Here is a 17,448-nt window from a genome sequence, read left to right as displayed (position 1 = left end):
GGCCAAAACTTCTGGGGACCCACAGGTTGAGAACCAATACTGTAAGGCCAAATGCAGTGACATTTGGGACAGACGGAGGGCCTTCATCTGCTTCTGGGCCAAGACATGATAGAGCTGTTGTTTTTTTCTATAACAGTGGTTTCCAACCTTTTTCTGACCAGGGACCACTTTGACCAGGGACCGGTTGATGTGGTCTATTCAATGCAATTTTCTGAATCAGCAACCCAAATAACTAAACCAAATCTAAAGTTGACTAAAAACTGATTTGTACCTCTTTTGGTACTAATGTTGGAGAGTGGCCCCTGTTTAAGTGGTCCATGGTCAAGAAAAAGGTTGGGAACCAGTGTTTTCTTTTAAAATATCCCAAGCCTTGAATGCAGAATCCATGGATATGGAGGACTGACTATATTTCAGTTTCTTTCTGAATATTAAGATACTGATAGTAGTTGACTAAAAATGGAGCCCTATAAGTGCCCAACTCACATCTATACCCCTCGATGTTCAAAAGGAGCTACTTGAAACAAGGTTTCTATAGAATTGTAATGTGAAATTTACTTTTCATTTGGTTAAATCTACAATAGTTAAACTTCTTACTGCTTGATGTTGTGCTTATGAAGCCCCCCTGCGCTGCTCCCTTCCCTGAGATGTCTGTAGGGGAAATATATATTACAGAGATTATTTCTATAGTTGGTTTGCATTATGATGAATTTGTTTGATTGCTTAGGGATATAAGTAGCAAGAAAAGAGAGAGTTTTAGGTAAAGTATTGAATGTCTACTTTCTCTCAGTGGAACTGAACTGCCATTGGAGGAGAAGCTTAGTGATGCTAATATTTTGTGCTCACATTATAAAAACATAGATTTGGTACCAGGCACCAAATGCAGTTTCTTCTGCCTACAGGGGTTGTTACTTAAAAGCAGAAAAACACTGAATTTGAGGTCACCTTGGTGCAGAAGTTTACCTCATTTCTAAACACTGGAGACACACACACACACACATATATCCCTACATGTTATCTTTGTATCATTTCTTTTTGATATTTAGGGCTCCTTTGATCTTTGTGTATCTTGCTTTGAAACCTGCTTTTGTAGTTTTTTAAGTCAGCAATTTGCTGTAATGTATTGCATTAATGTCAATTTTCAAAGCCTGGTCACCTTTCCAGAAGTCAATTCATGAATAATTCAGAGAAAGATTAAGAGAAAAAAATAGCATTTAAGTCGCTATTTTTTTTGTTTTGCTTAGGGCAAGTGTTTCACTCTTGTTTTCAATGTATTAATTTTAACACTAAGGAGCATTCATTTTCTGCTGCAACATGAACATTTAAATGTATGATTACTATTAAAATGATAAATAGCTTAAATGTGACAGCTGAGGTGAGAAACTGATAAGATTAATAAGGTTAAAATAATACAATCAACCTGCAGTCTAAAGCCAGCCATGCTGCAAGTGGTGACCAAGAGGACTGTAGACCGTCAGTTCTGAATCAATTTAAAGATGTCAGAAATGAGTGGCAATTTGTCTTGATATTTTTAACTGCCATCAAATCTATTTGAACGTATGGTTATCTATTTATGAAAGACTTTCAAGTCACCTTATCATCAGTAACCCTGAGGAAACTCGGGGCTGTTGGCTACTACATTCTGATTTCCAGAGTGAATATATTCACATACTCACTCCTATTAATATGTCAATATTGAGGTTGTTTTTAGGAAGTATTATTATTTATTTATTTATTTACTGCGCTTATATACCGCAATTCTCAGCCCAAGGGAAGTAGGAATAGCCATGAATTTAGATTGAATGCACTTCTGTTTCTTCCCTTCCCTACCCCACCCATATCATCTTCTGCAGCTCTTCAGTAGCATATCTACAGCATCCAGGATCAGAACAGATACAGTTTCCCAGAACAACATCACCCTGCAACTCCCAACAGCTCCAGGGACAACAATGTGCAAGTATGAAAAAAATATATTGACAAGATGTTGTGCTTTATTTGGATACTTTTCAAAAGCATTGATTGCATACTAGTTGGAATCACTAAGTCATTAAATGGTTCTCTTTATTGCAGAGGTTCTCAACCTGTGGGTCCCCAGAAGTTTTGACCTTCAGCCCCCGGAAATCCAAACAGCTGGTAAACTGGCTGGGATTTCTGGGAGTTGTAGGCCAAAACACCTGGGACCCACAGGTTGAGAACCACTGCTTTATTGGCTTTAGACACAGCACACATAGAGTTGGAACCTAATATGGAAGCACATGAAAATAAAACGTCCTATCCTTTCCTATTTCCAGCATCCTGCCCTCTTGGGGCACTTACAGAGCCTCTTGAGCAATGTTGAATAGAGCACAAGGGTTTTTTTTATTATTGTTATGGTTTTATTTGATATGTTAATGCTTTTAAATGTTTTAATGTTTTTATGATGTAGTTGGCATCGAATTGTTGCCTTGTGAAACGCCTCGAGTCACCTGCGGGCTGAGAGGGGTGGTATACAAATGTAGGAAATAAATAATAATAATATTTGTTAACTACTTCTCCCTGGTATGGCCTGTATCACATGTCACTTTACACAGGAAGGTCTGTATCCTGAGAGTTTGGATGAAGAATGAGACAGGAAACATTCCTGTTGTGAACTGGCAAAGCAGGGCCCTTGTCTTGGAACAGAGCACCATAATTTTATAGATCTGAGCCAGTAAGCCATGAAACCATAGAATCATAGAGTGGAGGAGACGCCGAGGACATCTAGTCCAACCCACTGCCATGCGGAAACACCAAATCAAAGCACACCCGACAGGCAACCATCCTTTACTTACTTAGGTGATGCCTTGTTGTCCAAGTATGATGGCCTTGCAAGTGTAGTTTCTTGGCAGTGGATACGTAGGTGACTGTGGAGACCTATTCTTGATCCGCAGTGAGGACATTAGTTTCCAGGTGGAAGGCAGTCCCAGTCAGGGTTGGCTTGACATGCCTTCCTCTTGGCACATTTCTCCCTTTCGTGCCTCTTTGAATTCTGCAGCACTCCTCGTCACAACTAACCTCCAGTTAAGAGAACTCAAGGGCCAGGGCTTCCCAGTTTTCGGTGCCTATGCTACAGTTTTTAAGGTTAGCTTTAAGCTCATCTTTTAATCTCTTTTCCTGTCTACCAACATTACATTTCCTGTTCTTGAGTTGGGAGTATAATAACTTCTTTGGGAGATGGTGATCGGGCATTCGGACAATGTGGCCAGTCCAGCAGAGTTGATCGCGTAGGAGTATCACTTCAGTGCTGGTGGTCTTTGCTTCTTCCAGCACACTGGCATTTGTCCACCTGTCTTCCCAAGAGATTTGCAGGATTTTTCAGAGGCAACGCTGATGGAATCGTTCCAGGAGTTGAGTGTGATGTCTGCAGACAGTCCACATTTTGCAGGCATATAGCAGGGTTGGGAGGATAATAGCTTTATAAACAAGCACCTTGGTATCCCATCCAGCCTCTGCTTAAAAACCTCCAGAGAAGGAGACTGCACCATGCTCTGAGGCAGCATAGTCCACTGTTGAACAGCTTTTACTGCCAGAAAGTTATTCCTAATATTTAGGTGGAACCGCTTTTCTTGGAGTTTGAATCCAATGTGTCCTAGTCCCTAGAGCAGCAGAAAACAAGCTTGCTCCCGCCTCAGTGTGACATCCTTTCAAATGTTTAAACATGGCTATTATGTCTAAACCAGGAACTTGCCCTGTCTTTGGCATTACCCTGAATGTGCATTTTTGTCCTGTAATTTTTGCTGTAATGAGAAATGGTGTCTGGTGGGTTTAAGTATCAGTATCAGGATAAAGAGGGCCGTTGTTATCCATGAGCTCTGATTTATCAATATCTTTAAACTTCATCCTATGTGCTACTATTGGGGGATCTGTTATGAACATGATTGCATGGTGTAAAGCACAAAACAGTACAGCTGCGTGGTGCCATTTCATTTCAGCTGATTTCTCCTATACACTGAGTGAGCTGCATAGTGGTTAATCCAATCCTTAAGGGGCTATCCTTGAGGAAGTGGACAATGTAATCAGCATTCTGTCTTAATCTTGTTTCACAGCTGTAGCGCCACCACCAGGTGGAGGGATGGTTATGATGCAGCTCAATATACCCAATAATCCTCAGCCTCGACCCCATTCCCCTCCACAGTGGAAACAGAATAAATATTATTGTGACCATCAAAGAGGGCAAAAGACAACAGATTTTGGCACTTTGGATAGCTGTACACAGGTATAACATCTCTTTCCAGCTCTGACTACTTTTCATTTATTTTTTTAAAGGGGGAGTGTTTGATTCCTAATTTTTCAAATGTTGGTGCACATGTTGAATATTATATAAAAGAGTTGCAATAGACAATGGTGAGGTTTTGAGTTTACAGGCGGTCTCGGAGCAAGTGATCCAATTATCTTAGCTAGCCATTTTCTCCATCTGAGTCCGCCAGTGACCTTGACCAGCTTGAGTAATGCTCGCTGTGTTCAATTCACTTGCAAATCTTGCAACTCACTAAAATGGGGAGATAACACCGCCCCCCCCCCTCAAACAAATGTACTGATTCAAGAGAATTGTTTAATTATATCCAGCACCCCGATGTTGTTGTCAAAATACTCACTTTTATTCCTCAGGCATGACAGTTCTCCTATTATCCCCCTGCTTTTTATAGCACTTACATTCCATGCTTAAAAGTAAGAGCGCCATTTTTGAGAACTGGTGGTGTATACATATGGAAATATTTATAGATGAGTTTCTTAAATGAGAATATGAGGGGAAATTACTCTGAAATAGGAATAAGGTTGAGTAAAAAATATAAAATTTATGCAACTATAGCAACTGCAAAACTGCAAAACTTGATTAAGTGAAATGAAAACCAAATATTTTTTAAGAATCTGTTTAGCACTAGCCCAAAGAATGTTCTTCGGGTGCTGATAGCAAGCTTTCTAGTAAGGTCAGTACCCAAGTTACAAACATAAGTTTTGTAAGTTTGTTCTTAAGTTGAAATTGTTTGTAAGGTGGAACAGGTACATTTTAAGTGTAACTCCAGCCACATATATGTAAGCTTTAGATAGCATATGGAAGGGTTAACACTCTGTGGAGTTTGTTTTGCCTGTGCCGCTGTTCAGAAGATTTCACCTCACTTTTCTGTCCCTGTGAAAATTGGATTTTGAAAAAATGGCTTGTTATGAAAACAAAGATTGATGAGAAAGTTACACTGGAGACCCTTCATAGAGGTAGATTTCTCTTACTCTCCGTTGTCTCATCCCAGTTCTTAACTCTAAGTTGTTTGTAAGTTGGATGTTTGTAATTCGGAGACTGCCTGTATACTTTTGTTTCAGTGCCTTCCGCTATCTCCGAGGTAAGTTTTTTTAAAGGAAAAGATCATCTTGTCCTTCCATCTAGAAAAGAGGAAAGGCAGGGTCTTTACAACAAGAGATCAAAGTTTGAGGATGACTATCCTGTATTTCATGTGAAAAAATGAAGGAAAAGCATTCTCTTCCTAGATGATGGTTGCTGGTTATGTAAATTATGATAGCTTTGCGTCAGAAATAGAATGATTTCTCTGTCGAAATTATTAATCATGGGAACTAAGGGTGCATTACACTGTAGAATTAATGCACTTTCATACCACTTTAGCAGCCATGCCTCAATGCTATGAACTGACAGGAGTTTTACCAGATAAGACTAAAAACCTTGTAAACTACAGTTCCCATGATCTATGACATTCAGCCATGGCAGTTAGAGTGGTGTCAGACTGCATGAATTCTACAGTGTAGAATTCAGACAACACAGATTAATAGATTACTTGCACTCTGTGAAGCTGATTTAAACAAGGCCTGCAAATCAAGGACTTATTTTGCCCTGTTTTGAAAACTCATATATAGTCTTTCTCCTTCCTTCCTTCCACAGTTACAGCACAGTCCACAAATAGGTAGCCCTGCCACCTCTCCAGCTCAGTCTCCAGCACCAGCTCAGCTGTCAAACATGAAGAATATCCGTCCCACATTAACGCCGCTCCCTCTGGTGCCCTCATTCTCTAGACCTTTTATCCCTGGACAAGGTAGAACTCTCATTAACTGAAAAATGTAGCAATGTTTACATTGCCTGGCTCCCCCCCCCCCCCCCCAGTTTATAAATATGTTTTAATGTCTTCCTCAAAGGAATCAACCCTTGCCTTTGATATTCTTATTTGGCTTCCCTTGAAGTTGAAATAGGCTACATCCTAATTAATTGCTAGCACTGAAGGGGTTTGATGAATTTTGAATGCTTGCATAGAAATCCTTAATTGCATTATCACATGGTTCACGTTAAAATAAGAATATGAAACCTTCTTTGGCTTTCTTTTGGCTGATAAAATGTAGTCAGAAGTAGCCTGCCTTGCCCCTTTGTATACTTTTTTTTAAAAGACAGGTTACAGTTAATATAGAATCATAGAATCAAAGAATCAAAGAGTTGGAAGAGACCTCATGGGCCATCCAGTCCAACCCCCTGCCAAGAAGCAGGAATATTGCATTCAAATCACCCCTGACAAATGGCCATCCAGCCTCTGCTTAAAAGCTTCCAAAGAAGGAGCCTCCACCACACTCCGGGGCAGAGAGTTCCACTGCTGAACGGCTCTCACAGGAAGTTCTTCCTCATGTTCAGATGGAATCTCCTTTCTTGTAGTTTGAAGCCATTGTTCTGCTTCCTAGTCTCCAGGGAAGCAGAAAACAAGCTTGCTCCCTCCTCCCTATGACTTCCTCGCACGTATTTATATATGGCTATCATGTCTTCTCTCAGCCTTCTCTTCTTCAGACTAAACATGCCCAGCTCTTTAAGCAGCTCCTTATAAGGCTTGTTCTCCAGACCCTTGATCATTTTAGTCGCCCTCCTCTGGACACATTCCAGCTTGTCAATATCTCTCTTGAATTGTGGTGCCCAGAATTGGACACAGTATTCCAGATGTGGTCTAACCAAAGCAGAATAGAGGGGTAGCATTACTTCCTTAGATCTAGACACTATGCTCCTATTGATGCAGGCCAAAATCCCATTGGCTTTTTTTGCTGCCACATCACAGATTATTGCTGCTCAGATTATTGCAGCTAGATTTATGGAAGTTCTGAGAACTACCATCGAAATGCACATAACATTTCAAGAAAACACATTGGAATAAAGAAGGAAATCTAGAACTTCACAGAGCTACAGAAAATGTTGGTGCTTTCCTGCAGTTGACTGAAACTCCTCCTAGTGGATGGCTCATGCAGTCTCGTCCTGTTTTTATAATGTAATAATAGTAATAATAATAATAATAATAATAATAATACACTTCATTTATATTTCGCTTTATCTCCCAAGAGCGGATTACAGTTTACATATATAAGGCAAACATTCAATGCCTTTTTACACAGTAACATAGACATACAATACACAGACAGAGGTAAAGGCCCTTTGCCATCTCCAGCGTCTGGAGGCAGTGTTCAACTCTGGCCATGGGGAGGTGCTCTCATTTCATTTTTCCTTGACAAGGAGCCTGTTGTCCATAGACTTTCTCCGATCGTTGCTGGCATGTCTGCATGGGGCACCTTTTACCTCCCCGCTGAAGCGGTACCTATTGATTTACTTGCATTACATGCTTTCAAATTGCTAGGTAGGCAGTAGGTAGGCAGAGCTCACCCCGACTCGTGGCTTCAAACTGCTAACTCTGGTCAGCAGATTTCCTGCAGTTAGCAATTTTAACTATTGTGATTCTGCAGCCCAATATACTATATTAGGTCAATATAATGTAACCTAATATTGAGACTAGGAGACCAAGGTTATATTTGAAGGAAAATAGGAGATAACTAGAAGTTTCAGCATCTCGGTGCTTAATATGATGTGGTAGATTTTCTTTTCAATGCTATAATCATATTTATTTTGCACATCCAGTCCTTGGAGTTCAGGGCAGTTTATAGGAATATATTCCATCTGTCATATTTATTACTTCCCAAACATAACTTGAATATGTTCAGTGCATATTTATTATCTCTCCTTCAACCCTTTTTCACTTAATCAGCATAAGTACTATTAGGAAAAGACTAGGGGGAACTGTTGAAAAGCACACTGAAAACAGAAGGCACCTTTTTATGTGCTGTCTCCACTTCTTCCCTTTTGGGAAGCGAACATAACAGGGATCATCTCTCCAAAATAAACAGGGATCACCTCTCCCCCTTGTGAATCAAAAACTAGCAGGTGACTTTATTTACTTTCATTGATGTTAATGTAACTATCTTTCCAATAAGATTATGTTCTATGTTTTGTAGTCCTAGTTTATTTGTTGTAAAAGGGAACATTCCCACTTTCATATTTTCAGTATTAGTAGAATAAAAAAGGGCCCCCTGGTGGCCCTGTTTAGCTGTGGAACTTGCTGACCAAATGGTCAGCAATTCAAATCTGGGAAGCGGGGTGAGCTCCTGCTGTTAGCCCCACCTTCTGCCAACCTAGCAGTTCAAAAACATGCAAATGTGAGTAGATCAGTAGGTACCGCTTCTGCAGGAAGGTAACGGCACTCCATGCAGTCATCCTGGTTACATGACCTAAGAGGTGTCTACGGATAATGCTGGCTCTTTGGCTTAGAAATGGAGATGAGCACCACTCCTATGAGTTGGACACGACTAGACTTAATGTCAGGGGAAACCTTTACCTTTAGAATGAAAAAGTGTTTCTGGTGGTATACAGTGCTAGCATTGATATTTTGTACCATGTGAGCATGTTTAGATTTGGACAAAATAAATCTGTTAAAAGCCAAAACTCTGTGTAGTTTTAGCATTTTTATATCACAAAATTTTGCTTGTTTGTATTACTGATGCTATTATATTATGTTCTTCCTTCTCAAATAAAATTATTTTAATAAATAAAGAAAAGATTGCCTGGTTTGGGAGATATATTGTGAAGTTATGCTATGGCAGAACAACAAGTGTGTCTTCAGTGGTTTTGTAGTGATTGGCGGAAAACAGGATGGCTGAGAAGTGTTTGAGTATCAGACTGCTACCAAACATGCAACAACAATGGCTTCTCCCAGGATCACCATAAGTTGGACTGATGCTTATATATGTCACAAGTGGGATGTCAACTCTTTAAAATGAAATTAGGTAGTTAAAATTAAGCTTCTTTTTGTATTTTCAGGAGATGCCAGATACCCCTTATTGGGCCAGCCATTGCAGTACAATCCTTCCTCTCTGCTACATGGACACATAGCAGGTCCACAGGTAGGGAAGGTCTCCTCTTAAAACTAGCCTCACAACTTTGATATAATTTACTTGCAGATTAAATGAATTATTTGATGAATAGGGAACTGAATCGCTTGCATTACAAAATACTATGTCTTCTTTCTTAGTAGAGGAATAATTTGCTATGTTTCTTAAAGTATTCTTAAAAGAACAGTATATGTATAGTACATGTATAGTATTCAAATATGTATAGTACATGTATAGTATTCAAATGTGCATGGTTTGTGTTTGTGGAGGTTAAGATTATTTTCGATCCAATTGAAAAAAGAGATGGCATTATATACCATTTAGACATTACAATTACGGAGTGCCATTTAGATAAGCCATTAAGATCTGCCATTAAGACATTAGCTGCAAGCACTACAATAAAATGTATAAATATATATAATTAAGATTATGAGATCAGATTTGTTTCTGGAACTTGAAAACTGCATAGATCAGCTCAAAGATACGGGTGTGTATTTGCCCCATTGTGGTGCTTTGATGTCAGAAGTATTCAGTGAGCATTGTAATGCAGTGAATACCTTATTTGGAATGTGATATGCTACCATTGTTTCTTCTGAGTGAATTTATTGGCAAAACAACACAGACATGCACCGCTTAATTCATTCAAGTAATATGATGCCAGTGCTCTTGTCAAACAGTTCAGGAAGTGAAAGCAGTGATGTATTGTTTTACATTTGTTAATTGAAATGGACAGTTTCACACCCTCCATCTCTTGTGGTTGAAGAAAGAGGATTTCTGTCTCTTAAATGTGCATGCATATGTAATGTTGTGTGAACATTTTCTCCATAGTGTCAGCCTGGAAGCAGACATGGAAACAGAGGAAGAAAACCCGCGAAGAAGGCTGTCTCTGCAGACCTTGGTGCAGGAGAACCAGGTACGTGACTCACTGTGTGGCATTCTTTTACAATTCAGATGAACTGCTGTCATGCTGTCTCTGAAAGCGCAGTCTCTCTCTCTCTCTCTCTCTCTCTCTCTCTCTATATATATATATATATATATATAAAACGATCAACAGATCAGATAAAGCACGTAGAACTGAACAAATAATATCAATAACAAGATTATATAAAAATAAATATTAAATACAGATACAAATTCCCTGAAGTTTATATCATTTTTGCCAACAAGCAAGCGCTGCAGCACAAAAGCCAGCCACTTTAACTGTTACCATTAAATTATGATCTGTCAGCAAATAGTGTACATAAAACTCATCAGGTCTTCCAGGAATGCTTTGTATAATTGGGTGGATAAAAGTTTTTTGGAAGCCACTGTAGAAGGAACAATATGACAATACATGACTTACGTCTCCACTAAGCCAACACCACAAGGACATAACTGTGCATCATAAGGGACATATCCCTCCTTTAATAAGGTAGAAGGTAATACATTAAATTTTGCTAGGGTGAATGTTTTTCTGTATTTTGGAAGGGTTAAAATATTAAAATGACTTGCTAACATAAAAGACTGGCCATTAAGGATATACAGTAGCTGCTCTTACATGGTACTTCTCCAAAAGCTGGGTGCAAAGTAATTTGGAAGTGTCCCATATAAATTGACTGGCAGCATATCTGTTTCAGTAGAGAGGTACTCTTTGTAGATGGATATTGGAAGCTCTGCGTGCTTTCTTCCATTATGAAGTCATTTGGCTTCTGTTAAAAACCCTTTTCTTACAAGTTATGAATAATTCAGTTATTTTTTTAACACTAGAAGTTTAGGAAATTGACTTTTTTTTAGTTCATCACTGTTTTTAACACTAATAGCCACTTAAATGTATTGCCTAGTATCCTTAGCTTCAGGCCATGGTAGAAAGCTTTAATAGACCATTATCTTTCTAACTGTTAAAACTGCAGAAACCCTGTTCTTCATGGCTGTTTGTTTGTTTATTATTTACTTCATTTATGTACTGTTTTTCTCACCCCTGAGGGGATTCAGAACGGTTTCCAACATAATAATGGCAAAATTATATGTCTTACATACATGTGAAAACCAAAACTTAATAACTAGACAATAAAATATAACCATAAATTAAAAACCGTAACCATTTTAGAATATAAACCATAAAATAACATTTAGACATAAAATTAAAACATTTTATGTTTGCTGAAGCTCTTAATTTAATGCCTTTTTAAAGTAGCAGTGTGTGATTATTGGTGCTGGTTTAGCCTTCCAAATTGTGGGTAGGATTGGAAAATGGAAAGTTAAGGAACAGAGCCAATTATTTATTACCAAGCATGCAGATGGATCTCTCAAGTAAAATAACCTGCATTCAATACACTTTGTGCAACAAACTATACTTAATTCTACATTTTTTCCCTTCAGTCGTAGGAAAAGTCTTAGAAATTACTGAACTGCCAGAAGGAATAACTCGTGCAGAGGCTGAAAAATTATTTGTGGAACTTCTTAAAGTTGGTGCCAAGATTCGGTGGCTACGAGACCCTCAGTCCCTACAGGTCCAGCAGCAGCATCACCATCATTATTGTGGTAGCGGAGACAGCAATGTGAATGCGGAATCTTCCAAACTTAGTGACTTGGCCTCAACCTACACGGTTCTAGCTACCTTTCCAACCATGTCTGCAGCCCAAAACGCATTGAAGAAACAAAGTAATTCACTGAACAAGTTTAGGCTGAGAACAAGCAAGAAGCACTACGACTTTCACATTCTGGAAAGAGCTAGTTCTCAGTAACAGCGATGCCATTGAACATTCAGCCTTTTTGACCTTCCATGTCCTTATCTCCTCTACTTGATTGGCTTGATGTTTATGGGTTTTTGTTGTCTTCATAAAGACTCCTGTGACATCATACAACAGCAAAGCCTTTGAAGAAATAAACCCAGTGATCCTGGCAGAAGATGTGGAAAAGGAAAAACAAACAAACAACCACAACCAGTTAAATCATCAACAGCTCAAAAAACAAATACACTGCTGTGATATAAAAACGGACAGGTGGCACTCTCTGAAGAATGCTGTTAAAAATGCCCCTTTTCTAGTCGTTTCATTTTATATTTCTGAATACTTGTATCAGATCCAAAGCTCTGTTGTACAGCAAACCTTTGTTCATAAGGAATATTCATATTCTTAACCTGTTTTTGTAATCCCTTTGCACACAACCAGCACACTTCTATCGGTTTAAGGGCAGGGATCTGGGGTTGAAAGGGAAAGAGAGACGAGCTCCGAGGGAATTACACTGTAATACCAATAGGCAACGGCAATGAAGGTAGCATATTTCTCTTCCCTTCTGTCATCCTCCAGAAGTAATGGAGCTCGACAATAGCTACTGAAGACCTTCTCCAGTCCTTCCCTTTTTAGATTTACTTAGGAGATGTGAACAATAACTGCCAATAAATCCTACTTTCAAGGGGGGAAAATGAACACTGAAGATAATTTTAACTGGAGCCCATTTCAATAAACAGTGAGGAAATTAAATGTGACTCCCTAAACGGCAAGAAGTTTGCACTTTAATTGTGTTCCCATCAATATGTTTCTTTCTTTCCTTTCTTTTTTTTTTTACTGTAAGAGTAATTGCATTTGATAAGTGCTGGAAACTTCTTAAGTGGTTTAAATATATTTTTTTCATCATTTGTAGAGGATCACTGGACATCAAATGATTCATTGCACATATAAAGGAGACACCTTCTTCAATTTCTGTATAATTTGCAAGGCTGTACAATGTGTGCTGATGCAAGCCTTTCTTCAGTTTGAAAAAAATAAATGTTTACAAGTATAGATTTCCTCGTAAACTCTTTTAAAATGAGAGAAATTGCTTTTCAAAAAAGTGGATATAGCTGTTGAAAAACTCATGACAATGATAAACCGTGAAAGTTTGGTGACTGACTATAGTTGAACATTGATTAATATACAGCGTGAACCCCATATCTGTGGGGGAATACCTTCCTGGACTATGTGTCGATATGTAAAACCGCAGGTAAAAGCAAACCCTATTGAAGTAAAAGACTTCCATCCCAAAAATACCAGAGAGTTGCACTGGAGGATCTAGAAAATTCTTAAAGAGGGCATATTTTGATAACAATGGATAAATGAAACTGCAGATTTGGGGTTCATACTGTTTCTATTATGGGGCTGCAGTGATGCAGCGTGTTAAACCACTGAGCTGCTGAACTTGCTGACCGAAAGGTTGACGGTTTGAATCCGCGGGACGGGGTGAGCTCCTGCTGTTAGCTCCTGCTAGCCTAGCAGTTCGAAAACATGAAAATGTGAGTAAATCAATAGATACCACCCCGGCGGGAAGGTAACAGCACTCCATGCAGTCATGCTGACCACATGATCTAGGAAGCGTCTATGGACAATGCCGGCTCTTCAGCAAAAAATGGAGATGAGCACCACCCTTAAAGTTGGATGCAACTAGACTTAATGCCAAGGGGAAACTTTTACCTTTACTTATTGTTTCTAAGAGATTGTGGTGGGTCTCACATAAATCAGGTATGATATACACTAGAGTCACCACTGTCACTTTTGCCTTCCAATAAAGTTCTTCTTGAGTCTTAATTGGCTCTGTAACATGCAATGCAAACCTTGAATGCCTGTTTTATATGTTCAGATGATCAGTTGACTGCAGAATTTCAGTGGCATAGCAATGGTGGCATGTAGCCCCCAGCAACTAAATCTTAAGAGGTTGTTCCAGTCATTGATAATGGTACTGCTGTGTTATACTTGTGTAACAAACATATTGATTTGTTTTACTATTTACAACTTCAAAAGTGAAATACTAGTATTAAAGTCTATGCACGTTTGCTCATATGTAAATCTATCGATAAGTGGGTTAAGGATTGCAGTTTTAAGGTCAAAGCTTTTGTGGGAATTAAGGTCCCTTCCTCAAGAGTCCTCTGCACTATACACTGCTTCCTTCTACTGAAATTATAGTGGCACTGAGTGAAAGACAAGAATGGCATTGAGTGAAAGGGTGGACAAAGGAAAAAATAGAGGAAAGCTGTGTCAACTTTACTACAGAAAAAGTAGGGCAGAAAAACATACCTGAGGGAATCTGAGAATCTGGGTCAAATAGGCAGATAGGAAGTTGTATGAGGAGCGTGGACAATTTTCTACAACTGAAACTGTATGGTGTAATATGCATCAGACCATAATTCCTGCTCCGTCATTAGGTGACCTTGAGGGAAGTCACACTCTCTCAGCCTCAAGAAGATAGGCGCAAATGTCCTCTGAACAACTCTGGCCAAGAAAATCCCATGATAGGGTGGCTCTAAATTGCAAATGACTTGAAGGCACACAAGTACTTTTGATATTGTGCTTTTTAATCAGCTGGCAGGGTTGATGCAATTTTGTCACATTTTGTGTTGGTTTGAGGCAATCAAGGGAATTTTTAAAAATAAAAATGGGGTCCAGGAACATTGAGGCATATCCTGAGGAATTTGGAGAGCACAGCATGTAATACAGAAGGCTTGTGGCCTGCCCTCTCTGCACGCTAGACCTAGGCCTCGCTGGCACACTGAGAACAAACAACTGGTTCTAAATGGTATCCAAACGAGTTCTTTGAGAATAGGAAATACATATAAGTTGACAGAAATAGGTAACTGCTTCTGTGTATACAGACTGGAAAATAGTTAATGTAACCAGAGAGCAGATGTTTAGAATAAACAGTCACAATCATTTAGGGTGGTTAATGAAAAAAGGGAAAGCCCCAAAAGAATATCTACAAAGTAGCTTAATGGTGTGAAAAGGAAATGTTGACAAGCTGAAATGTGTCCAGAGGAGGAGGACTAAAATTATCAAAGGTCCGAAGACCATGAATCCCTACGAGGAGTGTCTTAAAGAGCTGGGTATGGTTAGCCTGTAGAAAAGAAGGTTGAGAGGAGACATGATGGACATGTATAAATATGTGAGGGGAAATCATAGGGAGGAGCGAGCAAGTTGTTTTCTGCTGCCCTGGACATTAGGACGCAATGGAGTAATGGCTTCAAACTACAGGAAAGGAGATTATACTTGAACATGTGGACGAACTTCCTAACTGTGAGAGCTGTTCAGCAGTGAATCTCTTTGCCCCTGAGTGTGGTGGAGGCTCTTTCTTTGGAGGGCTTTTAAGAGGAAACTGGATGGCTATCTGTCAAGGGTGCTTTGCGTGCAATTTTGCTTCTTGGCAGGGGGCTGGACTGGACAGCCCATGAGGTCTCTTCCAACTCTATTCTATAATTCTGGGCACCACAGTTCAAAAGAGATATTAACAAAATGGAAGGTGTCCAGAGGAGAGCGACTAAAATGATCAAAGGTGAATCCCTATGAGGATTGTCTTAAAGAGCTGGGTATGGTTAGCCTGCAGAAGAGAAGGTTGAGAGAAGACATGTTTAAATATCGGAAAGGATCTCATAAGGGGCAGGCTTGTTTTCTGCTGCCCTGGAGACTAGGATGCAGAACAATGGCTTCAAACTACAGGAAAGGAGATTCCACCTGAACATGAGGAAGAACTTCCTGACTGAGAGCTGTTCAGTAGTGGGACACTCTGCCCCAAAGTGTGGTGAAGGCTTCTTCTTTGGACACTTAAACAGAGTCTGGATGGCCATCTGTCAGGAATACTTTGTGCTTTTCCTGCATAGCAGGGGGTTGGACTAGATGGCCCATGCGGTCACTTCCAACTCTATGATTCTATGGTCAAACATATTAGGAGCTTGAAAATATCCCCTCACAAAAAAAACCCCTTGGTTTTGTCATCTTGTATAACTTTCTTTTTTAAAAAATGCGTGCTATTCAGTCGGTTGAAGACGTAGCGGAGCGCTAGTGGTCTCATTTGAGAGGTAGGAGTATAAAGTTTTGTCCTGACACAGTTCAGTCGCCATCAGGCGTTGGAAGAGTGAGGAGCGTGCTTTTGCCGTTGAGGCCTACTTTTCGAGCGGATTTGGAGTGGCCAGCCTGTTCTCCAGATTTGGCCCCTTGTGATTTTTTTCTATGTTTTTTTTTTTTTTTTTTTGAAATCTCATGTTTATGTGAATCATCAAAGGACCCTACAAGATTTGAAGACCAACATCCAGGAAGAAATGGCCAACATAACGTCTGCTATGCTGCCAAGAGTCATGACAAACACCAGAAATCGGTTTACTCAAGTGTATGGAGAATGGGGGACGTCACCTACCTAATTTGATCTTCAAAACTATGTAAAACAACAACTTTAGGTATGCACCTACATTATATATATATATATTCTAATTCATACAATGGGTTTTATTAAGTTTTGAAAAAAGGAAGTTATGCTGCTGCACCCTGTATAATGGGGCCTGAATATCCATTGATTGCGGTATCCAGCTACAAAACATGACATTAATTTCACCAGGAATTTTGGGGCAGAACTTCTTTTATAGATGCAGCGGGGTCACAAGTCCAAAATTGGGGTTCACAAAACGTATTTTTTTAAATGCTGGTTTGATAGGAATTTATTTATTTATTTACTTTATTTATATACCGCTTTTCTCAGCCCTCAGGCGACACAAATTTGGCAATCTAAATCCAAAACAGGGGATTCCATCAGGTCGTTTACTTTTGCATTTTTATTTTGCACGATGTCCCTATAGATGTCGGGGAGTAAGAAGGGGATTTATTCTGGCTCAATATCTTGGCTGCAAGTGTGAGGTTGTGGGAGTGGCCTGTAGCTCTGTTTAATGAGTACTTACACCAGACAGTGTTCAACTCGACTGAGAAGTAGGTAAGATTCCAGGTGCTTCCATCCAGGTAAACCTTGTAATACGTTATACAACAGAAGGTGAAAAATGATAAATTCCCAGGAGTTGAGCAGCCATGTTTCCTTCAGAACAACAAGTATAGCACTGAGGGGGGGGGGGGGGGGTTGCGTTACATCTAGAGGTACAGAAAGCTAAGAGGGCCAAACTATAAAGCAAACACAGTATCACAGATGCATGCTGGGGCATGGCAGGAGTGCAGTGGTTCTCTCAACCTGTGCGTCCCCAGGTGTTTTGGCCCACAACTCCCAGAAATCCCAGTTTACCAGCTGTTAGGATTTCTGGGAGTTGAAGGCCAAAACATCTGGGGACCCACAGGTTGAGAACCACTGGATTAAAGTCTTTGCTGATTCACTGACAGCAAATGCAAAACTCCGTCCAAAAACACTAAAATAAATGAAATACTACTACAAGATTGCGGGGAAAGGGTCTTCATTGCCACAGAGAAGTGGAAGGGGAACCTGAGAGGCTTAACGAGATGCGATAAATGACAGCTCCCTTTTCTCCGC

General features: G+C 39.7%; 1 protein-coding gene across 7 annotated transcripts in view; it reads left to right on the top strand.

The window, feature by feature from the left end:
* The window catches only part of R3HDM1 (R3H domain containing 1), a 61,217-nt gene extending 48,252 nt beyond the window's left edge, over positions 1-12,965 (top strand). For all 7 annotated transcript variants that reach the window (XM_067473017.1, XM_067473009.1, XM_067472996.1 and 4 more), the window contains 6 exons: positions 1,851-1,954; positions 4,062-4,231; positions 5,903-6,053; positions 9,134-9,216; positions 10,033-10,117; positions 11,563-12,965. In XM_067473017.1, coding sequence (XP_067329118.1) covers positions 1,851-1,954; positions 4,062-4,231; positions 5,903-6,053; positions 9,134-9,216; positions 10,033-10,117; positions 11,563-11,927 — 958 coding nt within the window. In that variant the 3' untranslated portion in view covers positions 11,928-12,965. The remainder of the gene's footprint in view (positions 1-1,850; positions 1,955-4,061; positions 4,232-5,902; positions 6,054-9,133; positions 9,217-10,032; positions 10,118-11,562) is intronic.
* Positions 12,966-17,448: the final 4,483 nt, after the last annotated feature.

The sequence above is a fragment of the Anolis sagrei genome, chromosome 1, assembly GCF_037176765.1.
Source record: "Anolis sagrei isolate rAnoSag1 chromosome 1, rAnoSag1.mat, whole genome shotgun sequence".
Taxonomy (NCBI): domain Eukaryota; kingdom Metazoa; phylum Chordata; class Lepidosauria; order Squamata; family Dactyloidae; genus Anolis; species Anolis sagrei.
The sequence above is the reverse complement of the archived record's forward strand: the minus strand, read 5'-3'. Positions and strand labels throughout refer to the sequence as shown.